This window comes from Malassezia japonica, chromosome 9 (assembly GCF_029542785.1).
Source record: "Malassezia japonica chromosome 9, complete sequence".
Lineage (NCBI taxonomy): Eukaryota > Fungi > Basidiomycota > Malasseziomycetes > Malasseziales > Malasseziaceae > Malassezia > Malassezia japonica.
In genome coordinates this window covers 18,025-42,936 of record NC_083378.1, presented here as the reverse complement: position 1 = coordinate 42,936, position 24,912 = coordinate 18,025, and the positions used below count along the sequence as shown (strand labels likewise).

Genomic DNA, 24,912 nt, shown 5'->3' with positions numbered 1-24,912 from the left:
GTCGTGGTTTAGTCAGCTGTACCTTTTTTTCCAATGACTACCACGGTCGGATCAGGCATGGCCAGGGTGCGGGGTGTAGATAAGGCGGCGGACCGGATGGTCGGCGCGCTGCACACTGCTGCCCTTTCAGGGTCTTCCAAGCCACTGGTGCGGTCGACGCTGTATACGGTGCAAGGCGAAGACGAAAAGAACCACACGATTCTCTCGTGGCGCACACAGGAATACGCGTTCCGGCAGTTTAGCCAGGACCGCGACGAGCTCCCGACGCTCGCCCGGGGCCTCTTTACCGAAGAGGTCACTGAGGACGACGGCGTGCACCAGCGCATTGTCGTGCGTGGGTACGACAAGTTTTTTAATGTCGGCGAGCTCGCCTGGACGCAGCCCGCAGCGATTGCGGCCTATTCCCAAGGGCCGTACGTGGTGTCGTACAAGGAGAATGGATGTATCATCTTTGTGTCGGCGCTCACGCCTGCACGCCTGCTGGTGACATCCAAGCACGCGATCGGAAGCCGCCCGGACGAAGACGAAAAGGTGAGTCATTCGGAAATGGGCCGCACCTGGCTCCTGCGCCACCTCGAGCGCAGCAGCAAGACAGAAGAGGACCTGGCACGGGATCTCTGGGACCGCAATGAGACGGCGGTAATGGAGCTATGTGACGATGCATTTGAGGAGCACGTCCTCGCGTATTCCCAGGAGCGTTCCGGCCTGCACCTACACGGCTTGAATGCCAACGCGGTCGACTTTGCGACGCGCCCTATGGAGGAGGTGAACGCTTTTGCAGAGACCTACGGGTTTTTGCCGGTGCGCTTCCGCACGTTTGCCACGCTGGACGAGGTCAACGCATTCGCTAAAGAGGTCGGCAAGACGGGCTCGTTGCACGGCGAGCCCATCGAGGGGTTCGTCGTACGTACGACGATGCCCTCGGCGCCGAACGCAGACGTGGTCTCGCCGCCGTACGCGCCGGGCCAGACGTGGTTCTACAAGATCAAGTTTGACGAGCCGTACTTGATGTACCGCGACTGGCGCGAGCTTACGCGGATGATGATCCGCGACCATACCGCATGGACGGCGGCGCACCCTCCTACCGAGGCCCTGGAAAAGGTATCGCTAGAAGAGCCGGTGCCCGAAAAAGACCAGGACATGACGCCTTCGCCGGCCATCCTCGAGGCGACGCGCAAATTTGAAGAGGGGCTCATTAGCAAAAAAGAGCTCAAGCGTGTCCAAAGGAATGCGGAGCGCAAGGTGCAACAAAAGACCCAGGCCAAGGCCAAGGCGGACCGCGCTGCAGGCCTTCTTCCCCCGGCGCCTCCGACGCCACGCTCGCTGCGCAAAGAGACTTGGCTCTACGTGCAATGGTGCTTTGACCTGCTTTATGGCAACGAGGAGCGTGGCGTCGCGGCCGAGCCGGAGCTTTTCGCTGCTTTCAATGAAGGCCACGGTATCATTGGGCTCCGTGAGCGTTTCCTGGCCTACCTCGAGACGCCCCAAGGCAAGGCGGAGCTGACCAACGTCGGTGGGCGAGGCGCCTCAGCCGCGCGCGATCTGCGTCTCGATGACCGGCCATTTGGCAAGACACTCATTGTCCCTATGGCTGTGCCGGGATGTGGCAAGACGGCGCTCGGCGTCGCCCTTTCGCGCCTTTTTCCGTGGGCCCATACCCAGAGCGACAATGTGATGAACAAGCGCACCGGCCCCGCTTTTTTGAGCAACGTGCAAATGGCGCTGGAGAGCAACGACGTGGTGATTGCTGACCGCAACAACCATCTGTTGAAGCACCGTGACGAGATTGTGGATGTTGTGCGCCGCATCAGCGGGCCGACCAAGTCCGGCGAGCAGGGGCCGCGCATCCGCCTGGTCGCGCTCGCCTGGCGTCTCGACGGCATGCCCCATGCGGCCGTGCAGCACGTCTGTGCCTCGCGCATCATTGATCGCGGAGAGCGCCACCAGTGCATTCGTGTCGAGGACAGGGATGCTCCGTTCCAGTACGATTCCATCCTCACGCGTTTCCTCAAGGAAATGCAGGCCTTCCAAGGGCTGACCGACGGCGAGGGCAGCCTCGGTGCCTCGGACGACCAGTTCACCGAGGTGATTTGGATGGACCTGCACGAATCGCTCGACGAGGCACTGCGGCGTGTCCTCTCGGTGCTGTGCCCCATGCTCGATCTGCCGATGCCGGAAGACGCGGCGATCGAGTCTGCGCTGGAGCAGGCACGTACCTACTCGCCGTCGACAAAAAAGGCGCTGCCGGATGTCGTGCGTGAGGACCCGACCAAGGTCCTTCCGTCGTCGTACATTGGCATCTTTGCACACACGGATGCAGCCGAGTTTGCTGAACAGTGCATTGGCATGCTCCCCGAAAATGTCCGGGAGAGTGCCGCGGAGCTTTTGAAGGCGATGAGGCGCAACGGCCGCGTCGCCCGCCGTCAGCACATCACGGTCGTGCACCGTGGCGATGCAGATGAAAAGGCTAATGCGCTATGGGATACGTTGTACCCGATCTCGATTCGCAACACGGTCGAGCGCCCAACGTATACTATGCGTGTCACGGCCCTTGTATGGAACGAGCGCGTAATGGCGCTCGAAATCGGATCTATGCGCTCTGCGGCGCTTCCCGAAGTCACCGAGGGGTCCTTGAAAGAACGTGGCCGAACGCCTCACATTACCGTCGGGACGCGCAACTCTTCTGTGCAAGCCTACGAAGCCAACCAGCTATTTGCTCCCGGTGCCAACGCACACCGTGTCGAGGTCGAGCCACGCGACATTTTCGGTGTCTTGGGCTTCTATAGCAATCCAAAATAGGCTTGTGACGACCCCATGCGCAGCGAATGCATTCTCATGTGCCTTACTGCGCCCCGCGCGCTCTTTTCTGACCCCGCACAAATTTATCTGCGCACACCAACTTGCAGTCATGTGAGGAACCCTAGTGGGTCCCGCAACTTGTCATTTGATGGTGCATGACTAGCCTTTGACGGTTGGAAGAAATTCGCGCGTATAAGCCAATCAGAAGACTATATAAAAAACCCCTCTGCTTTCACCCCACGATAGTTAATTGCTTATCTTGGGCTTGCTCGCACCTCCCACCCACTATGTCTGGGCCGCCCGTCCAGTCCGAAAAGGCCTCCGTGATGGGTTCCGATGAACAGTATGCGACGAGCCAGCACCATGTTGATCATACGGGCGCCGCCGCGATCGTTCCTGAGGAAGAAGTGAGCGACAAAGAGCGCCGTCAAGTCCTTCGCAAGCTCGATTGGCTGCTTCTTCCGCTTGCAAGCGGCTGCGTCCTCCTCCAGATGCTTGACAAGACACTCCTTAACTATGCGAACCTGATGAATTTCCAGCACGATATTCATATCGCCAAGCAGGATTACGCCTGGCTCGGTAGTATCTTCTACTTTGGCTATCTCGCCGGCACGCCGCTGCATGCAATGGCCCTGCAAAAGTTCACGCTGAGTCCCTATATCTCGATCATTGTTGTGATTTGGGGCGTGGTGCTTGCGTGCCACGCTGCGGCTATGAACAACAGCGCATTCTTAGCGGTGCGCTTCTTCCTGGGATTCTTTGAAGCTGCTATCAACCCCGGCTTTATCTTGCTCACTGGCCGATTCTATACGCGCAAGGAGCAGGTCATTCGTGTGGCAATCTGGTACTCCATGAATGGCTGGGCTATGATTGTCGGTGGCTCGATGACCTACGGTATTCTGATCCACCCTGCACCGCTGATGTACCGATGGCAAGAAATGTTTGTGGGTGTCGGCGTCGTGACTATCGCGTTCGGCATCCTGTGCTTGTGCGTATCCTATTCTGACCCAGCTTTATCATGCCTTCTTCGCCTGAAACGACACGCTACCTCAATGAGCGCCAGCGTGGCGTTGCCGTATTGCGTGTTGCGTCCAACAAGTCGGGCATTCACGATAGTGAGTTCAAGAGGTATCAGGCCATTGAGGCTATCAAGGATATCCGCCTCTACATCTTTTTCCTGGCTTTTTGCACAGTGAACATTTCCAACGGCGGTATCAGCATTTTTGCCAGCCAGATTATCAACAGTTTCTACGGCGATAATAAACCCCTAGCGGCCCTGTTGGGTATGTGTCAAGGTGCTGGCGAGGTTGTTGCCGTGTTCATTGGTACTGCGATCTTTATTATGATCAATCGCCGAGACATTCCCTGCTTGTTCGGCTACGTGATCGGCATTGTGGGCGGTGTGATGATGACAGTGCTGAGTGAGGCTCAGAATGACGCGCGTGTTGCGGGTCTCGCACTGCTGTACTTCTTCCCAGTATCTTACCCCATGTTCTACAGCTGGATGAGCGGCGCGGTATCGGGCACAACGAAGCGTATCGTTTTCAATGCTACCCTGCAAGTGGCATACTGCGTCGGCAATATCATCGGCCCTCAAGTATACCAGTCCAAGGCAATTCCGCAATATACGGCGGCCAAGACAGTGGACTTCGTCATGTTCGCAGTTTCGGCCGGATTCGTAATGTGCCTCACTACGGTTCACTGGCTTTGGAACAGAAAGCGTGATGCCATGGGTACCAAGCTGGATGGACAAGATCAGGATCATCAGTTGGACATGGACCTGTCCGATCTCACTGACAAGGAGCGGCCGACTTACCGCTACCCCTACTAAGGGTTCTGATTCGACTATACATAGAAAAACGTGTACCAGGGTGAGGGCATGGGGACCTCATTGTAAATTGATGATTGTTCATACTTTGGAGCGCTGGAGCAGCGACAGCGAAAACAAGCCACAGGGTGCTGGTATCTTTCCGAAGTATGTATGACGTAATGATAATCTTAATCCCCCACATTAGCACTGACTCGACTCCTAGTCCCTTGTTCCACCATGAGCACGGCTACCTATATGCATGGGTACAGCAAGTCGGTCCTTGCTAGCCACCAATGGCGGACTATTGAGAACTCTGCCGAGTATCTCCTCCCGTACTTGAACAAGACGCAGCACATACTGGATCTAGGCTCCGGCGCAGGCACGATCACTTGTGACTTTACCAATTTGGTGGGCACGGTGATGGCTCTCGAGCTGAATGAAGAAGCTCTTAACCTCACCCGTGAAGAAGCACAGCGCCGAAATGTCGAGCTCGAGTACGCGATCGGCGATGCACATGCCCTGCCCTTTGAGGACAACACTTTCGATGTTGTCCATGCGCACCAAGTCCTTCAGCATGTTGCAGATCCCGTCCAAGTTCTGAAAGAGATGCGACGTGTGATCAAGCCCGGTGGTATTGTGGCTGCGCGCGACAGCGACTATGCAATCTTTACATGGTTCCCAGAGAACCCTATATTGGATGAGTGGAAAAAACTGTACATTGACATTGCGCGTTCCAATGGAGGAGAGCCAAATGCAGGCCGCATGCTACTAGACTGGGCGCTTCGTGCAGGCTTCACTGATGTCACACCAGGTGCTACCACATGGTGCTTTGCTACGCCCGAGGGTAGGGAGTACTGGGGTAGCATGTGGGCAAAGCGCATCCTCACATCGCGCATTGCAGAGCAAGCTAGGGAGAAAGGCGTCCCCCAACAAACCCTTCAGGACATTTCTGACGGATGGAATTGTTGGAAGGATTCTCCGAACGGATGGCTGATGGTACCCCATGGCACAATACTGGCGAAAAAATAAGGCATGCGAACCGATAAATTGAACGACCTGGACCGTGCGCCGAAATGGTTTCGGAATATCTGGCTGTCAGCAAGCTCAATGAGCGAAGACTAGGGAAGCTTTCAATGCATGCCGCTTGCTTGAAGAGAGGCTGGCCCAATGCGGGACCCAAAACTACCAGAGCTGCTTGGATATTGTCTTTACAAATTGCACCCTAGGATGCTTAATCTAGCCGTTGTGATCCACGTGTACATAGATGATTGTGTAACGGTGTGATGCTATGAGCTTACTTTAGAAGCCATGATTACTCATTCTTTTTAAACCCAGGGCAACGAACTGCTGAAGCAGCCCAAGAAGGGTAAGTCTGGTGAGGTACGTGTATGACGTAATGATGGCCATGAAGCCCAACACTTGCACGGACTTCATATCGATTTTCCACCTTCCATCATGAGCCCAGGTAACTACATGCATGGGTATAGCAAATCTGTTCTTGCCAGTCATCAATGGCGTACCGTTCAGAACTCTGCCGGGTATCTCCTCCCGTATTTGAACAAGACACAGCATCTACTGGATCTAGGCTCAGGTGCAGGAACGATCACTTGTGACTTTACCGAATTGGTAGGCAGGGTGACGGCTCTCGAGCTAAACGACCAAGCGCTCAACATTACGCGTGAAGAAGCAAAACGCCGCAATGTAGAGCTTGGATATGCGACTGGCGATGCACATGCGCTACCCTTTGAAGACAACACGTTCGATGTTGTCCACACACACAAAGTCCTCCAGCATCTGGAGGACCCGGTTCAAGCGCTCAAAGAGATGCGGCGAGTAGTCAAGCCTGGTGGTATTGTGGGATCTTGTGACAGCGACTATGCGGTTTTTACTTGGTTCCCTGACAACCCCATGTTGGATGAATGGAGGAAGCTGTACATTGACATTGCGCGGTCCGACGGAGGCGAGCCCAATGCTGGACGCATGCTCTTGGACTGGGCCCTTCGAGCTGGATTTACTGATATAACACCAGGAGCTACCGCGTGGTGCTTTGCCACACCCGAGACCAGGGATTATTGGGGTGGAATGTGGGCAAAGCGAATTCTGAACTCTAGCATTGCAGACCAAGCTAGGGAAAGGGGCATTTCACAGCAAATGCTGCAAGACATTTCTGATGGCTGGACATGCTGGAAGAATTCGAAGAATGGATGGTTTATGGTGCCCCAAGGCACAATCGTGGCTAGGAAGTAGTCGCTCGACCCAGGTGGCAACCGCCCTTGTTGGTCCGTGCGCGTAAATGACTCAACGTAGTTGCTCCACACTTTTACCTTTTACCACCATGAGCGAGAGTCAAACTTCAAAGGCCACGTACACGCAAGGGTATGATAGCTCCGTACTGGCTACGCACCAATGGCGGACTGTACGTAATTCTGCCGAGTACCTCTTGCCACACTTGAAGTCGAGTTATCATTTACTCGATATTGGGTCTGGCGCGGGTACTATTACGTGTGATTTCGCTGCAATTGTAAGTAAAGTGACGGCGTTGGAGATGAGCGAGGAGGCGATCAGTATCACACGAGAGGAGGCAAAACGCCGCAATGTGGCTCTTGAGTATTCCGTAGGAGACATACATGCCCTTCCCTTTGATGACAGCACGTTTAATGTTGTCCATGCGCACCAGGTCCTTCAACATGTGGGAGATCCTGTCCAAGCCCTCAAAGAAATGAAGCGCGTGCTCAAGCCCGGAGGATTGGCTGCAGCGATGGAAAGCGATTTCTCCTCACATGCATGGTTCCCTGCAGACCCATTGCTCGAGGAATGGAGGAAGCTTCACATTAGCATCGCCCGCTCGAATGGAGGTGAGCCTGATGCAGGCCGCAGGTTACTGGATTGGGCTCAGCAAGCGGGCTTCACGGATGTCACGCCAGGAGCCTATACATGGTGCTATGCCACCCCAGATGGGCGCCAATACTGGGGAGGCATATGGGAAAAACGTGTCATTGGGCCCAACTTTGCAAGGCAGGCCAAACTTCAAGGTGCCGGTGAAGGCCAGCTACAAGCTATCTCTCAAGCGTGGGCATCATGGAAAAACTCAGCTAATGGTTACTACATGGTGCCCCACGGCACTTTACTGGCAAAAAAATAAGATGCGTAGTTCAAGCATGGTGCAATGCCGCTGAATTAGTTATATCTCCGTTTATGGCCGGGCTCGGCATTCCTGCGCAGGTGACATTGATAAGGCGGTATGGCAAGCGGGGCTGGCTTAGCAGTCAGATAAGCGTTGGAGCTAATTATCGCTTATCAATTTCTGTTTCGCCCAACAAGGAACCTCCCGATAAGAGATGTCTTGGCCATGGTAGCAATAAAGGTCACCCGACAAGCGGGCCCGTCGCCTCAAGCCCCACACTATGACAGACCTCGAGAAACTTGAAGGTGATGCGAAAGTGGACTATCCAACCAAAGTGGATAATGAGAGCAAGACCGTCGAAGTTCTCGAATACGTCCCAGAGTGGCAGCCAACAGAGGAGCAGAAAAAGAAAGTGCTTCGGAAAATTGACCTCTTGCTAGTGCCACTGATGTGCGGATGCGTGCTTTGTACGTATTCAAAACCATGACATACTAACCGATTTAGTGCAAATGCTTGACAAGATCCTGTTGAACTCTGCTGCACTCCTTGACATTAAAGCAAAGACGCACTTGGCCTCGAGCTGGCAGTTTACCTGGATTAACAGTATATTTTACTTTGGTTACTTGTTTGGAACGCCCATTCATGGATATTTCCTTCAACATGTCACTCTGAACCGCTATGTATCTGGTATCGTTACTTTCTGGGGCATCGTGGTTGCCCTCCACGCAGCCTGCCACGACTATGGCGGACTGTTGGCTGTACGCTTTTTCCTAGGCGCATTTGAAGCTGCAGTCACGCCTGGCTTGATTTTGATGACTGGTCGATTCTATACTAGGCGCGAGCAGGTTGTTCGAACCGTCCTGTGGTTCTCCTTCAATGGATGGGCTTTTATTTTTGGTGGAATCATTACATATGGTATTCTTCGGCAGGGAATGCCTGCCAACATGGAGAAATGGCAAGAGCTTTATGTCATTCTTGGAATAATTACCTTCTCTTGGGGTTTGCTTTGCTTCTTTGTGATGCCATCCTCGCCTGAGACAACCAAGTACCTCAACGAAGAAGAACGAGGCATTGCAATTCTTCGCGTCGCAGAAAACCAGTCGGGTATCCACGACAGTCACTTTAAATGGAGCCAGTTCAAGGAAGCAATGCTTGATGTTCGCCTGTACTTGTTCTTCTTCGGATACGCTTGTATCTGTATAACAAACGGCGGCATCACATCGTACAGCAGTCAAATCATCAAGGGGTTCAATTTTAGCAATGAAAACGCATCTTTACTTGGTATGGCACAAGGATTAGCCGAAATCGTCGCTGTTTTCATGGGCGCCTACATCTTTAGCCTGTGGAACCGTCGTGACATTGCTTCCTTGTTTGGCCTGACCATCGCTATCGTGGGAAGTGTTATGATGGTGGCTCTTGGCCAGGACAAGAACTCATCGCGTATGGCTGGTACGCATACTTGCCGTTGAAATTGCTAACCTTGCAGGACTTTGTCTCGTATCCTTCTTTTCAATTCCTTTGCCGATGTTTTACAACTGGCAAAGCGCAGCAGTTTCTGGAACGACAAAACGCATCGTGTTTAATGCAGTCCTCCAACTGGCTTATGGCGCTGGTAACATTGTTGGTCCAATGACCTACAGTGTTTCTCCTAATCCTAAAACGCCGATGATTGCGATGATTGTTCTGTTTGGAGTAAACGCCCTCTTTATTGCTGCAATTTCGGGAATCCATACCTATTGGAACTGGATGCGCGATGCCCACATGCCTGATATGGGCGATTTGGACGCTGAAGAACAACTCCAGGTTGACTTATCTGACCTTACCGATAAAGAACGACCTACATTCCGATACCCTTGCTAAGTTTGATTCGCTTCATGCGAGTTGTACTCCTCTCATTTGGATATGTCGATATTACATTAAGAGCACCCATGCGATGAATCTAACAGATAGCTACAAGATGTACAAGAACTCGTTTCACTATGCAGAAACAAGCATTGCGCGTTGCAATACCCGTTCAGCCATTGGCCGGTAATAGTCCAGGGGAGGTGTCTTGAGGCCAACAATCTTGGCCCTGTCGTCCCAAAGCCGTAGCATCACCATTTCTTTATGAGAAGGGTTTGTTTTAAACTCTTCCACCTGCTCTGGGGTAAATGGACCACCTTGCATGCGGAGCGAAGCCTGCGACGCATTAGAAAGAGATGCGAGGTATTGAGGTTGTGTAGCGGTAAGGAAGCTGGGTAAGTATGTATGCAAGGCAAGTACTAACCGTTTTGCCGTGACATGTGCACCAACAAGGTCAGCTACTTTTTTGGGCCAGCCGTGCAGTAGCAGCCAGCGTTGGCCAAGAACATCATGACCATGTCGGCCAACGTTTGCTCCCATGTCTTGGTCAATCATGCTGCGGGCACTGCTGCAGACTTTGAGCTCTGAGAGAGGAAGAAATTGTCCAATGTCATGGAGCAGTGCAGCAATAATGGCCTCTTCGTCATCGACTTCTTCAGTAGCGAAATAGGCGGCCTGTAGACAATGCTCCAGCTGAGAAATGGATTCACCGAGATAGTCACCTTTGCCTTGTTCCTCCAACAAGTCAAAGATGTAAGTGATGTGCTCTGCAATGGCCTTTGGGGTTTGGGGCACTCTTTCTTCCATGTCATAAAAACACCGTCTAGTGTCTTCCAAGTGGCGACTCAAGTTTGTAATTTAAACTTGTGCGGGGAGGACAAAAGACCGATGCACTATCGGTAAAGTCTCCGACTCGGACTTTCGCCGAGCTTTCCCCACGTGTCGTTCCTCTAGCAAGGCAAAACGTGCAACCGGTACATTGGTCCTATGACGCCTATGCCAGGCGTGCCTTTGTAGTGTGTAGTCTTCACAAGACCTATTCGAATATGACAATTACGATTTATTTTCCGTAGAGATTTTTCAAAGTCGTAGTACAGCATTGCACAATTCATTACGTTCTCACTCGGCCCTATTCTATGCTATACAAATCCAAAACCAAACGAAAGCCACTTCGTGATCATGCGTAGTTCATTTCCTTCGAGTCGTGAGGACTCATATACGTGTCGAACGAATCAGCATGGTACACCTTGGGCTCATCGAACGTATCCTCCGGCAAGCCATGCTCTGCGAGAAACTGGCGGAACTCCAAATCTTCTTTTTGAAGATTGCGGTCGTGATCACCGGGAATGCAAAGGAATGTAACAATAGCGCCAAGGATGGAAAGTCCAGCACCGACGAAAACAGAGACGCGAAGGCCTTCTGTTTCGTCAACGTAAGAGCTTTGGATACTGTCAAAGACCACGGTTCCGACAGCAGCGCCAGCCTTGGCAACGGAAGCCGAAAGGCCAACAAAATGACCACGAAAGGCCGTGGGGAAGCATTCAGAACTGACCAAAAGTGTTGTGACACCTGGCCCATATTCACCGAGACTCAGCATGATGCCATAAATCACAATGAACAGGGGGAAAATCGACTGGATCTGGACAAGTGCACCGGCTAGGACGAAAGCGATCACGCTCTGTGCAAAGAATCCCAACGCCATAACATTGCGGCGACCAAATTTGTCCAGAGAAAGTGAGCCGAGAATGCAGCCCGGAATGAGGAACGCGTTGATCACAGCACTGTATCCAATCGAAATAATGAGGTTGTCCGAGTTTCCGGGAAGTCCCTGAATAATGGTTGGAGTGAAGAGTCCAAACGGATAGGCAACAAAGTCGTACAAAAACCAAGTCAAACAAGTTCCGAGAAGGCGGCGCCAATACTTCTTGAGGACAAGGAAGTAGACGCGCAGACTCATTCCCTTGGTCATGGAATGGTTCTTGAACGCCGAGCTAGTGGCCATGCGGTAGCGGAAGAAGAACACAGTGGCAGGAATAATGCAGCCAAGGCCAAGAGTAATACGCCAAGAAGCTTCAAGATGCATCGACGCATTGTCTGGGGTTGTGCTTGTGTAGCCAAAGCCTGCAAGAATAGCCAGGGGAAGGACACCGCCAAAGACAATACCAATGTCAATGGCAGTGCACCCGACCAGGCCAACAATGAGACCGCGCCACTTGCGAACCGATGACGTCTCATCTCCAGCTTCGGTAGCACCAGTACTGCACACAGGGTACTCGCCTCCAGCGCCGAAACCAAGAATACCGCGCGAAACGGTAAGCATCCAGAACATCATTTGCGGAGTAGTGGCCCACGAGCCAGTGCAAAGAGCCACACCAATAATCATGATGCATGTGGCTAGCACGACGCCTGCCTTGCGCGAAAAGTGATCAATCAGCATACCAAACGACAGAGAGCCGAGACAGAGACCAACGTAGTATGCGGTGGAAAAGCGACCCTTCATTGCGGTGTAGGGACTAGATGGGCCATCGCCATACATCACGGCAAACATGGCTCGAGCCGACCCCAAAGCTTGTGAATTATATCCATCAGAAGCAAGAGCAATGCCGGACCACACGACCATCAGTACCTGACTGGCGGTCAGCTTCTCTCGACGAGGCTCCGGCACAGTTGTGTCGTACTCCTCATTGTCCATGGGATGAGGCGCTTCGTAGTGCACCGGTTCGATTTCGGAAGACATGATTATGGATCCACTTTAAAGTCGCACTCTTTTAAGAAAGAGTTAGAGACCCTTGACATGGCGTTGGTCCCTGCGCAACGCCAAATTTAAAGGAGAACGTGCGCATATCTCGGAAAGGAAGCCGAGCGAGCCTTTAAAAACGTGCGTTGATTGGTCATTGCAAGCCACATTTTTGGGCGCGACTCCACTTCTTGGACAGAACTCGGCGCAGTGCCGACGCAGATCCGCTCGAAGCAATGGACTCCGAAGCGGATGTGAGCGCGCCGTCGCTCGTGGTAAGCCGGCGTGTCACGGCATGTGACCCATGCAGGAAACACAAGGTGTGTATATTACCTTACCTAGCTCCGATGTGATATGCGCGAAACAGATGTGTCATGCCGACGCTGTGACCAAAAGGGTATCGAATGTGTACGGCGCAAAAAGGACCTCCAGAGTCTCTTGGACGAGCAGCAGTCATGGAAAGATGATATGGAACAAGAAATTCACACTCTTCGACACTCTCTTGATCAAGTGAATACGGTTCTCGAGCGACTGGTGGAGCAGCAAGCAGCAGAGCCCCCGAGGAAACGCGCAGCACTGGAAGCCTCGCAGCCAGACCCCGAGCAAGAGGCTCTGGATGATTCAGAAATTGTAACTCAAGGCCTTCTGGGCCTTGCAGGCCACATCAATGAGACCAGTAGGGTTCCTACTACGAGTGTACAAAATTCTAGGCGCACCGACACTCCCCACCGGAATCTACATTTTATGGATGCGCCTCCAGAACTCCCTATGCCTCCCGTGCGAGGCGAAACTCCCGATGAGGGGTCATCAGCGACTCGCACCGACTTGCTCAACAACGGTACGGTGACGCTAGCACAAGCAGTTGACTTTTTCTACTTTTACTTTCGCGTTTTGGACCCTCACATCTGCCACCTGGTAGCGCCCTTGCACGGCGTAAGCGAATTACCAGAGCGTCCCTTGGCAGGTACTCCGCTCAGCTCTTCCGTGCAGCGTGTGATTCTTCACGCCATCGAGAGCGTTCGTGGCTCGTCCAATCTATTGTTCGTGGCGATCCTGTGTGTCGCGGCGTTGCACATGCGGCGCAATTCTCCAGAAGATGCGTTGTACCCTATCCTCTATCGGGAATACATTCGTTTGACGGCCATGCAAGCGTTCAGCCGTCATCAGACGCTGGATGATATCCGCGCACTGGTCATTGGTTCATTCTGGTTCAACGACGTGAGCTGGACTTTGGTCGGGACGGCGGTGCGCATTGTGACAGAGCGCCACATGCATGAGAGTTATGCTCGTTGGGTTCCAAGCGCCCCTCTTCTTCGTCGTAAGCGTCAAGACACATCGCTTCCTTCCATACGAACCTCTTCCGAAGCGGGTCGCACACCTCCCGCGGGTCGTGATGGCTCGCAGGCGCATATTGCCTACGAAGAGGCGCGCTTGTACTATTTGATCTACATTGCCGATCACCAGAGCTCTATTCCCTACCGCCGGCCTCCCATGACACGACAACACGAGGTGATCCGGCGTGCCGTGGAATGGCTAAGTAATTGCCCATGGGCGGAAAACCGAAGTGATACTCGGCTCGTTGCCCTGGTCAAGATGTGGGAGATTCTCCACGATGCAATCGATGAGATTGGCTCTGACTTGCACGCGCCTCTAGACGAACTGGGCCTTGCATTCCACGCCCGTTTCCAAAGTCAAGTGGAAGCATGGCACCAGACATGGTCGCGCGAGTTCATGGCTGTGGATGTATTTGAACGGTGTGATATGAACCGCCAACGACTCTATGCCGAGCTCTTTCTGCATTCAATGGCATTCCGTGCTGACAAGGACACGGCTCCTGTCTTGTTCTCTTCGCAAGTTACCCAAGAAATGATGGGCGAATCCAATTCTGCCGTGAAACACGCCTGTTTCCAAGCCGAGCGCCGTCGTGTTATTTCGGAAAATGCGGTGGATGCAGCGCACCAAATCCTCCAACTATTGGCCGCCGATGTGGTTCGCATGGACACTCTGGTTGGAAGCACCTCGTATTCACACACAATGACCACATTTGCCATTGTCCTACTCGTCAAAGCATTGAAGCAGTTTGGGAATGAAGAGGACGGACGCTTTTTGCGTGGCGCGGATCTTCGCGCTATTCTTCGCAGCGTTGATCCAGCACTGCGTACGCTTGTCGCTGCAGCACAATGCGTGGCCAAAGAACACATGTTGGTGAACATCACAGCGGGAGCCAAGCAGTCGATTGAGCAGATTCGTGCTGCATTTACGTCGATGCATCCTGAGGGCTATTTTGCACCATTTCCAGGTAATCACAGGGCCCCGGTGCAGTCGGTACGTGAATCTACAGTACTGCGAGACTCGTCCCGTCGGTCTCTAGTGGCTGAGGCATGGGCAACACCGGCGCGAGCTCATCGCACCCCTGTTCCCACCTTTGAAACACACGTTCACGATGAGTGGGTCAATGCCTTGGACTCTTTGGAAAATTTCGACCTTCTCTCTGGCCCGGCACCTCTTTCTGGTGTTGATTTATTCAATGGAACATCGCTTCAGGCTGGCGTCGACGTCTCGGATCTTTCGTCGATGTTCGCCGCAACCCAAGAATAATAACGCATTATGTAAAATATGTTAAATACGACCATTTAGTTAAACTGACGCCTGGGCCGAGCGGACGGATCCAGTCGTTCCCAACCGTGTCGTTTGCAGACGGCTCATGTCTGTCGCGCCCCACATAGGTGACCCAAATCCATAGAGCTTTGCACCCATGGAGTAATCCTCGCCCTGGATGCGCTCCTGTGTCGGCGGCCACTCCTTTCGGCGCTTGATGTAGTAGGCTGTGTGACGATCACCACCATCCGAAAAGGCATTGAACGTGGCGTAAATTGCGGCACGGCGCTTTGTAGACCGGTTGGAACCACTGCGGTGCGCCAGGAAGGATCCAAAGACAAGCGTGTCGCCAGGTTGGAGGAAAACAGGGACCCACGTCTGCTTCGATTCCCATTCGTGCTCGATGCAGTTATCATCGCCAATAGGGACTTGCATCTTATGGCTACCCGGAACGACCTCAAGGCATCCGTTCTCCTGGTTGGCTTCATCAATAGCCATGTTGATGGTAAGGTGCTTGAGCGTACCGGCATGCTGGTAGGCAGGCGCATCCGTGTGTGCATCAAATCCGCCAGCACCCGGATGCTTGTAGTTGATCTTTTCCTTAAACAAGACCATAGGTTCGTGGTTAATCTTTTCAAGAATGCTCAGCATGCGCTTGCCACGGAACAAGGTGTTGAATCCGCTGTGGAAGTCGGCAAAGTTCTCTGTACGGCACAGCACGCGCGTACCGTCTTCGCGCTGTTCTTCGTACGGCATCCACTTTCCAGGCTCATATGGTGCATCGTGCACGGCTTTGGACCAAGCCTGGATCTCTTCCGTCATCGGCTGGTCGAGGAGGTCACGCAGAATCAAAAATCCGTCGCGCTCGTACGAAGCAAGCTGGTCTTCCGATAACTCATAAGGCTGAGTAAGGCCAGTAGTCATCGCTTCAGACATCTTGACTGGTTCAAAGTCACTCATGGTGGTGGTTTTGGGCGGTCTTTTAAACGTGCTTGCCTCGGCGTGGCGTCCCAGCATGGCACGGAGACATGCCCGAGCACCGGCCTTCTCTCCGGCGCACGGACCGTGTATGTGGAGGCTCGCTCTACTTTTCAATAGCCAATGATGCGCCACGCATTAGGGCGCGTGCGCACCCTTGGAAGACTGCAGCGGTAGCCGGCGTTGGTCGACCATGCCCGGCACGCAACGCAAGGTACGGCCGGTGGTCGTCGCCTTTGGCGCAGCATGTCTGTTGGCGATATCCTGGGTGCTTTGGGCGGACTCGACACTGCATATCCCCTTCTCCAAGCACCTAAAACAGCTTGGCGTTCCATGGGGACTCTCGATTCCTGTCACGTCAGGGCCTCTGACGATGAACCCGGCCTATGATACCCAGCAGCCGCCTCAGGAACGAATTTATAACTGGACAATTTCGCGCTCGGAGCGTGCGCCTGATGGCATTCCTCGTATGATGTACACTATTAATGACCTATTTCCTGGTCCCATGGTAGAGGGAACGGTAGGCGACACGATGGTTTTCCATGTTCGCAATGCCATCGACGACGATTATAAGATGGAAGAGCCTCCCATGTCATCCCAAGTCAAAGCAGTGCATCCTAATGGAACCGAGCACCGCATCGCGCTACACTGGCACGGCTTGTCCATGCGGGGTAGCCAGGTAATGGACGGCGCCCCTGGTTTTACATCGTGCTCGCTCAAGCCCGGCGACGAATTTGTGTACCGCTTTACGCTGCATCCCGAAGATGTTGGGACACATTGGTACCACTCGCACGTTGGAACATCGCGTGCGGATGGTCTCTGGGGCATGTTTACTGTGCATGCTCGCGGCAACGAGCAGGCGGAGCTGGAAGCTCGGGCAAATGACACGTCGCATGCTTTGCACTGGGATGAAGAGGTGGCGGTCTCGCTTGGCGACCATTTCCACCAGCAGGGCCCTGAATTTCTAGCGTGGTACGTCTCTCGCTATTCCCAAAAGGCGGAGCCTGTCCCTGCGAGTGGCCTCATCAACGGCAAGCACCGCTTTAACTGCGAGCACAGTCGTCTGTCCAATATCCCATGTCCTGCCGACATTTTCGGCAAGGAGGAAGTGGGAGAATACACCACTTTCACGCTGCAGCCTTCGCGCAGGTACCGCCTCCGTATTGTGAATGTCGGTGCGCTTGCCGACCAGACATTTTCAGTGGACGGCCATACACTGACGGTCATTGAAGCGGACGGCTTGCTTGTGCAGCCCATCACGGTCCACCGCTTGCCGATTGCGCCAGGCCAGCGCTACTCGGTCTTGCTGAACCGCGTGAATGACACAGACCGGGCATGGATGCGCTCGGAAATGTCGCCCGAGTGCTTCCAGTACCCGAATCCTGTGACAAATTACGAGACGAAGGCCATTGTGTCCTACGCCCCTTCGGACGAGACTGTGGGCGGATGGCTTTCACCGCTTCGCCGCGCGACGTATGGCCGCGATGTTCTGGCCCGCTTTACTTCGACGGAGCGCCAGCGCCGCCATGTACAGGCGCTGCTTCCCAACACGGTGGGGTGGGCTAGTGACGTGCAAGATCCCGAGGTGCCAACGGAGCCCTGCCACGACCTGGAGCCCGGCACGCTCGTGCCGCTCATCCCTGATCCTGCTCCTGAACTGCGCCTCGATCAAGGCGATGTGCGCTCGACCGTCTATGTCACTGTTCCTATCCGTGAACGCTGGGGCATTGCGCCAATGGCGTATATGAACCACACGACGTGGCGCTCAGGCGGCGGTGCCGAATACAAGCGCCCCTCTCTTCTCCATCGCATCTCTCACGCAAACTCGACGGATGACAAAGATTGGCGGAAGGATGGCACCGTGGTCGATGAGTACGAGCTCGTTGTTTCTCCCCACCCCAGCCGCCCTGTGGTGTTTGAATTGGTGATCAACAACCGTGACGACTCCCCTCATCCTTTTCATCTGCACGGCCACAAGTTCTGGGTAATGGAAACCGGCGAAGTGGACCCCGAATTTGGTGGATTTGACGACTACCGCGACGTTGGCCAGACCTATGATTTACAACGTGCTATGAAGCGTGACACCTTCATCGTGCCTATGATGGGCCATGCAGTCATCCGCTGGGTCGCGGACAATCCTGGTGTATGGGCGTTCCACTGCCATATGCTTGTCCACCTTGCGAGCGGCATGGCGATGGCAATTGCCGAGCAGCCGGCCCTTCTCCAAGCCACACCGCCTGTGCCCCCGACCTGTTCATAGTCCGTGCGCCAAGAGCCATTCCCCGCTACATCCGATGCGTCACCTCGAAACGATTTTGTTGACCAGCCAATCATTGTGTGTTCGTTAGTCACCCTCATCGAATTTAAGCGTCTCGGCGCACAGAATCCTTGCACGTGTAGCAACCGCGATGCGGGGCGCGTCGTATTAGCGCTGCTTGCATCGAGGGCGCTGAGGGCGCCAAACCTTGCTAGACCTCACCAAACACCATGGCCCGTATCGCGAGCTGGGCACTTGCTGCTGCCGCTGTGGCCGCAGGTCTCGCCGCTCCGGCGGCTGCGAGCGAACAGGGTCTCAAGGACATCAAGCACATCGTTCTGTTCATGCAAGAGAACCGCGCGTTCGACCACTACTTTGGTACGATGGCGGGTGTGCGTGGCTTCCAGGACCCTAATGCGCACGTCTCGAAGAACACGGGCAAGGACGTGTTCCACCAGCCTGCAGACCAGACCATGAAGAAGAACAAGCCCCCGAAGAACGTGACTGAGCTTCTTCCTTGGTATCTCAACTGGCAGGGTGGTGACTGGTACGACAAGACCCAGTGCATGCTTGCCGGCACAAATGCTTGGCAGCAGAACCACGAGGCGTGGAACAAGGGCGAGATCGACCAGTGGGTGATCGCCAACACGCCCTACTCAATCGGCTACTACCGCCGCTCGGACCTCCCCATTCATTTTGGCCTCGCAGGCAACTTTACGGTTGCCGACTCGTACTATGAGTCGGTGATTGCGTCGACGGATCCCAACCGTGTTTCGTGGTTCTCGGGCACGATCAACATCAACGGTAGCAACACTGGCGGCAAGCCGTGGGAGAACGGTGGTGCTGTCATGGACAACAACCGTGACCCCACCTGTCTGAACGCTGACGACGGCAGCCCTTTCTCTTGCCGCCCCCTGACGTGGAAGACGATCCCAGAATACCTGCTCGAGGCCGACATCTCGTTCCAGGTGTACCAGGACTTTGACAACTTTGGCGACAACACGCTGGTGGAGTGGACACAATACCAGGAGGCTGCTGCGAAGAAGGAGAAGCTGGCGAAGCAGGCGGTGGCGTACCCTGGCCTGGACAAGTTCTACAAGGATGCCAAGGAGGGCAACCTCCCCGAGGTTTCGTACATTGTTGCGCCCGAATACCTGTCGGAGCACCCTCCCTACACGCCCAGGGACGGTGCCTGGATCCAGCGCAAGGTTGCCGAGGCGGTCATGAACGGCAAGGGCTGGAACAACACTGCTCTGCTTTACTCGTACGATGAGACGGGTGGCTGGGCTGACCACGTCATGTCGCCTCACCCGCCCAAGGACTCGCCGGGCGAGTGGGTTGTCGACCCGTACAACAAGACTCTCGGTGTTGTTCCCACCGGTCCCGGCTTCCGTCTGCCGTTCTACATCGTCTCGCCTTGGACTCGTAACGGTGGTGTGTTCACGGAACACTCGTCGCACGAGAGCCAGATCCTCTTCCTGGAAGAGTGGTCGAAGGCCGTCGGCAAGCCGTTCCACTCGAAGGAAATCAACGAATGGCGCCGCAAGCACATGAGCAACCTTGTCAAGGCCTTCGACTTCTCGAGTCCGAACACGGACAAGGTCAAACTCGAGGAGGTTGACACTGCCTCCAAGGACCCTATTACTGGCCAATACAACGGTGCCTTTGTGTGTCAGTTGCGTTTCCGCGAGAAGGTCCAGCCTACGGTGCCATACGGCAAGCAGAATGAGAAGGAGGCGCTCCGTGTCGAGCCGGGCTACAAGCCCACGCGTGGTGATCTCAGCGAGGGTCGCTACCTCTCGTTCGAGGCCAACGGTCACGCCCTGAGCACTTCGGGCTCGAAGCTCGGTTCGAGCAAGGCCAAGAAAGAACACAACGGCGATGACCAGCTCTTTGTGATCCACTGGCAGGGCAAGGACCCCCGTGACAACCGTTTCCGCATCTCGTCTTCTGACAAGAAGCGCTACATCACTTCGAAGCTCAAGTTCACCTCGAAAGCGAACAAGGCTGCTGAATTTGCTCTGGCGGACCAGGGTAATGGCAAGGGCTACACAATTACGGAGACGAAATCGAACAAGAAGGTTTCGCTCTCCGACGATGGCTCTGTTTCATTCGGGAACAACGCGCACTTTACGATCTACAGTATTACGAAGTAGTTTACTGATTTATTGTTTCCCTTTTGAGCTTTGCCAAGGATGGGTTTATCCGATGGTTCACACGCATTTAGTGCCTGAGAAAATTCTACGATCTCCACGCAGGACAGGCTACCATTATACACTAGTACACAGTGCTTTTGTCCTGCTCAATTTTTGTTATATGTCGAGGTCCGCTCGCATAACGTAAACCAAGGCGCTCTGTCAAATCAATTCATGCGGATTGGTCACGCGCATAATCATCTATGTGCCTCACAGGGGGCGAGGTGGTGTGCACGTGGGCAGGGTGGTCTGGGGAAAGTAGATTGAACTTTGTAGACGATGTAACGGATCAACAGTCTGCTCCTCGCCCTTTCACAATGATGCGCTTGTCCTTTTGGAGCCTAGTAGCGGCTGTGGTAGCGAATGGCCTGTCCGCTCCGGCGGTTGCGAGCGAACAGGGTCTCAAGGACATCAAGCACATCGTTCTGTTCATGCAGGAGAACCGCGCGTTTGACCACTACTTTGGTACAATGGAGGGAGTGCGTGGTTTCCAGGACCCTAACGTTCACATCTCGAAGAATACGGGCAAGGACGTGTTTCACCAGCCGGTGGACCAGCACATGAAGAGCCCCAAGCCGCCAAAGGACGTGACGGAGCTCCTTCCTTGGTACCTGAACTACCAGGGCGGTGAGTACTATGACAAGACTCAGTGCATGGTAGCTGGTACGAATGACTGGCGCCAGAACCATGAGGCGTGGAACAAGGGCGAAATCGATCGGTGGGCAACTGCCAACACGCCCTACTCGATCGGCTACTATCGCCGCTCGGACCTTCCTATCCACTTTGGTCTTGCTGGTAACTTTACAGTGGCGGATACATACTATGAATCGGTGATTGCGTCGACGGACCCTAACCGTGTTTCTTGGTTCTCGGGCACAATCAATGTTGGCAACAGCGCAGTGCAGGGGAACGCACGGAACCTTGGCGGCCCTGTTATTGACAACAACCGTGATCCTCGCTGTCTCAAGGCGGACAATGGTTCCGAATTTTCGTGCCGTCCTCTGAAGTGGAAGACGGTGCCCGAATACCTCCAGGAGTCGGGAATTTCGTTCCAGGTGTACCAGGACTTTGACAACTTTGGCGACAACACGCTCGTTGAATGGAAACAATACCAGGAGGCGTCTGCCAAGAAAACGGATCTGGCCAAGCATGCCGTTGCGTTCCCCGGTCTTGCCAAATTTTTCAAGGACGCCGAACAGGGTAACCTGCCCGAGGTATCCTACATTGTTGCTCCGATGCAGCTCTCCGAGCACCCTCCGTTTACTCCGAACGATGGTGCGTGGATTCAGCGCAAGGTTGCTGAAGCGGTCATGCATGGCAAGAACTGGGATAAAACCGCACTGATCTACTCGTATGACGAGACGGGCGGCTGGGCGGACCACGTCATGTCGCCCCACCCGCCCAAAGACTCACGGGGCGAATGGATGATCGATCCTTATAACAAATCGCATGGCATGGTGCCCACTGGCCCTGGGTTTCGTCTTCCTTTCTATATTGTCTCTCCCTGGACCCGTAACGGTGGTGTGTTCACGGAACACTCGTCGCACGAGAGCCAGATCCTCTTCCTGGAAGAGTGGTCGAAGGCCGTCGGCAAGCCGTTCCACTCGAAGGAGATCAACGAATGGCGTCGCAAGCACATGAGCAACCTTGTCAAGGCCTTCGACTTCTCGCATGCTGACACGAGCATGGTCCAGCTCGAGGAAATCCCCAAGGCATCTCAGGACGCCGTCACCGGCGCTTACAATGGCGCGACGATGTGCCAGCTGCGCCACGTCGGACTTGTACAGCCCAAGGTGCCGTATGGCAAGCAGAACGAAGAGGATGCGCTTCGTGTCGAGTCGGGCTACAAGCCGACGCGCGGTGACCTGACGGAAGGTCGCCTCCTCTCGTTCGAAGCTAATGGCTATGCATTGGCTCACGGTGGACACCGCCTTGGCGCCTCCAAGGCACAGGACAGCCACAATGGCGAGAACCAGCTCTTTGTTATCTATTGGCAAGGTTCTGCGCCAAAAGATAACCGTTTCCTAATTGGCACCGCCGGCAGCAACCCCCGCTACCTCACCTCCAGCCTCAAATTTACGTCTAGCCCCAAGAAAGCTACAGAGTACTCGTTTGTCGACCAAGGAAATGGCCAAGGCTACACCATTACCGAGACGCACTCGCAGAAGCAGTTGTCCATCACCAAGGATGGCTCTGTTGCACATGCAAACTACGCCACTTTTACGATCTACAGCGTTACGAAATAAGTTGATCATGTTAATCGCCACAGTAATAAGGCATATCCACCGTAGTATGTTTTCCTAACGTGCATAGTTGCGTTCCTTATGCAAACCTACCTCGGTCGGTAAACACCGTGTACCCCACCCCTTGCTTGTGTCCAAACTGGGTGTCGATTTCATTCAGGCGCCCTATGCATGCCTGAACACAATCTTGGCAAGCGGCGGTCTAAGGCCCAATCACCTGCACGCTATTTAACACGCGCGTCACAGATTCGGCTTCCTCCACATCCCAAACCCCGCACGTGTGCAAACCTGCAGGTGGACAGCCATGACCGGCAGAGCGACCGCGTAGGGTGGGCTTGGAGCTCGCTGCATTCTCCTCATCCCCCACCATGGCCCGTCTCTCTCTTTGGAGCCTTGCTGCTGCTGCTGTGGCTGCTGGCTTGGTCGCTCCGGCGACCGCCAGCGAGCAGAGCCTCAAGGACATCAAGCACATCGTTCTGTTCATGCAGGAGAACCGCGCGTTCGACCACTACTTTGGTACGATGGCGGGTGTGCGTGGCTTCCAGGACCCTAATGCGCACGTCTCGAAGAACACGGGCAAGGACGTGTTCCACCAGCCCGTCGACCAGACCATCGAGGACGACACACCCCCGAAGAATGTGACTGAGCTTCTTCCCTGGTACCTCAACTGGCAGGGTGGTGACTGGTACGACAAGACCCAGTGCATGGTTGCCGGTACCAACGACTGGCGCCAGAACCACGAGGCGTGGAACAAGGGCGAGATTGACCAGTGGGCGATCGCCAACACGCCCTACTCGATTGGCTACTACCGCCGCTCGGACCTCCCCGTTCACTTCGGCCTGGCTGGGAACTTTACCATTGGTGACTCGTACTACGAGTCGATCATCTCGTCGACGGATCCCAACCGTGTTTCGTGGTTCTCGGGCACGATCAACTTGAACGGTAGCAACACTGGCGGCGACCCGTGGGTGAACGGCGGTGCGGTTATCGACAACAACGTCGACCCTACCTGCCTGAACGCCGATGACGGCAGCCCTTTCTCGTGTCGTCCTCTGAAGTGGAAGACGATCCCGGAGTACCTGCTCGAGGCCGACATCTCGTTCCAGGTGTACCAGGACTTTGACAACTTTGGCGACAACACGCTGGTGGAGTGGACACAATACCAGGAGGCTGCTGCGAAGAAGGAGAAGCTGGCGAAGCAGGCGGTGGCGTACCCTGGCCTGGACAAGTTCTACAAGGATGCCAAGGAAGGCAACCTCCCCGAGGTTTCTTACATTGTCGCCCCCCAGGACCTGTCGGAGCACCCCCCCTACACGCCCAACGACGGTGCCTGGTTGCAGAGCAAGGTTGCCAATGCGGTTATGAATGGCAAGGGCTGGAACAGCACTGCTCTGATCGTTTCGTACGACGAGACTGGTGGCTGGGCGGACCACGTCATGTCGCCTCACCCTCCCAAGAACTCGCCGGGCGAGTGGATGGTGGACCCCTACAACAAGACGCTTGGTCTGGTACCGACTGGCCCTGGATTCCGTCTGCCGTTCTACATCGTCTCACCTTGGACTCGTAACGGTGGTGTGTTTACGGAGCACTCGTCGCACGAGAGCCAGATCTTCTTCCTCGAGGAGTGGTCGAAGGCCGTCGGCAAGCCGTTCCACTCGAAGGAGGTAAACGAGTGGCGCCGTGGCCAGATGAGCAACCTCGTCAAGGCCTTTGATTTCTCGAAGCCCGACTACAGCACGGTTGACCTGGAGAAGATGCCTACTGCTTCGAAGGACCCAATCACTGGCCAGTACAACGGCGCGTTCGTCTGTCAGCTGCGCTGGCGCGAGAAGAACATGCCCAAGGTCCCTTACGGCAAACAGAGCGAGTCGGAGGCGCTCCGTGTCGAGTCGGGCTACAAGCCTACGCGCGGTGACCTCAGCGAGGGCCGCTACCTCTCGTTTGAGGCCAACGGCTTTGCGCTGAGCAGCAACAGCCACCGCCTCTCTGCGACCAAGTCCAGCGATGAGCACAACAAAGACGACCAGCTCTTTGTTATCCACTGGCAGGGCAAGGACCCCCGCGACAACCGCTTCCGCATCTCGACCAAGGACAAGTCGCGCTACATTACCTCGGGCCTTCGTTTCACCACGAACTCGAATAAGGCCGCCCAATTCGCCCTTGTTGACCAGGGCAACGGCAAGGGGTACACTATTACTGAGAGCAGGTCGAAGAAGCAGCTGTCGATCACCAAGGACGGCAAGGTCGCGCACGCGAACGAGGCCAGCTTCAAGATCTTTAGTGTTACGAAATGATCCGACCGGTTATACTGTCATTGATGTTTATGTAC

General features: G+C 54.6%; 8 protein-coding genes across 8 annotated transcripts; 7 read left to right on the top strand and 1 right to left on the bottom strand.

Annotated features, from left to right (window-relative positions):
• Positions 1–57: 57 nt before the first annotated feature.
• trl1 (RNA ligase (ATP)) lies at positions 58–2,799 on the top strand (the record flags this gene model as incomplete). Its single annotated transcript, XM_060268029.1, has 1 exon — positions 58–2,799. One exon carries the CDS (start codon positions 58–60, stop codon positions 2,797–2,799), a length of 2,742 nt encoding a protein of 913 aa, XP_060124012.1.
• Positions 2,800–3,086: 287 nt separating this feature from the next.
• On the top strand, positions 3,087–4,630 carry MJAP1_004108 (uncharacterized protein; the record flags this gene model as incomplete). The annotated part of the gene is made up of 2 exons (XM_060268028.1): positions 3,087–3,787; positions 3,811–4,630. The coding sequence occupies 2 exons, from the start codon at positions 3,087–3,089 to the stop codon at positions 4,628–4,630; spliced, it is 1,521 nt and encodes a 506-aa protein (XP_060124011.1).
• A 216-nt stretch (positions 4,631–4,846) lies between these two features.
• Positions 4,847–5,393, top strand: MJAP1_004107 (uncharacterized protein; the record flags this gene model as incomplete). Its single annotated transcript, XM_060268027.1, has 1 exon — positions 4,847–5,393. A coding segment is annotated over one exon (547 nt), but the record flags the coding sequence as incomplete, so codon positions are not given.
• A 9,556-nt stretch (positions 5,394–14,949) lies between these two features.
• MJAP1_004106 (2-aminoethylphosphonate dioxygenase) lies at positions 14,950–15,870 on the bottom strand (the record flags this gene model as incomplete). The annotated part of the gene is made up of 1 exon (XM_060268026.1): positions 14,950–15,870. One exon carries the CDS (start codon positions 15,868–15,870, stop codon positions 14,950–14,952), a length of 921 nt encoding a protein of 306 aa, XP_060124009.1.
• A 682-nt stretch (positions 15,871–16,552) lies between these two features.
• MJAP1_004105 (L-ascorbate oxidase) lies at positions 16,553–18,148 on the top strand (the record flags this gene model as incomplete). Its single annotated transcript, XM_060268025.1, has 1 exon — positions 16,553–18,148. The coding sequence occupies one exon, from the start codon at positions 16,553–16,555 to the stop codon at positions 18,146–18,148; it is 1,596 nt and encodes a 531-aa protein (XP_060124008.1).
• A 227-nt stretch (positions 18,149–18,375) lies between these two features.
• Positions 18,376–20,301, top strand: MJAP1_004104 (phospholipase C; the record flags this gene model as incomplete). Its single annotated transcript, XM_060268024.1, has 1 exon — positions 18,376–20,301. The coding sequence occupies one exon, from the start codon at positions 18,376–18,378 to the stop codon at positions 20,299–20,301; it is 1,926 nt and encodes a 641-aa protein (XP_060124007.1).
• A 356-nt stretch (positions 20,302–20,657) lies between these two features.
• On the top strand, positions 20,658–22,586 carry MJAP1_004103 (phospholipase C; the record flags this gene model as incomplete). The annotated part of the gene is made up of 1 exon (XM_060268023.1): positions 20,658–22,586. One exon carries the CDS (start codon positions 20,658–20,660, stop codon positions 22,584–22,586), a length of 1,929 nt encoding a protein of 642 aa, XP_060124006.1.
• Positions 22,587–22,951: 365 nt separating this feature from the next.
• MJAP1_004102 (phospholipase C) lies at positions 22,952–24,877 on the top strand (the record flags this gene model as incomplete). Its single annotated transcript, XM_060268022.1, has 1 exon — positions 22,952–24,877. The coding sequence occupies one exon, from the start codon at positions 22,952–22,954 to the stop codon at positions 24,875–24,877; it is 1,926 nt and encodes a 641-aa protein (XP_060124005.1).
• Between the last annotated feature and the right edge of the window lie 35 nt (positions 24,878–24,912).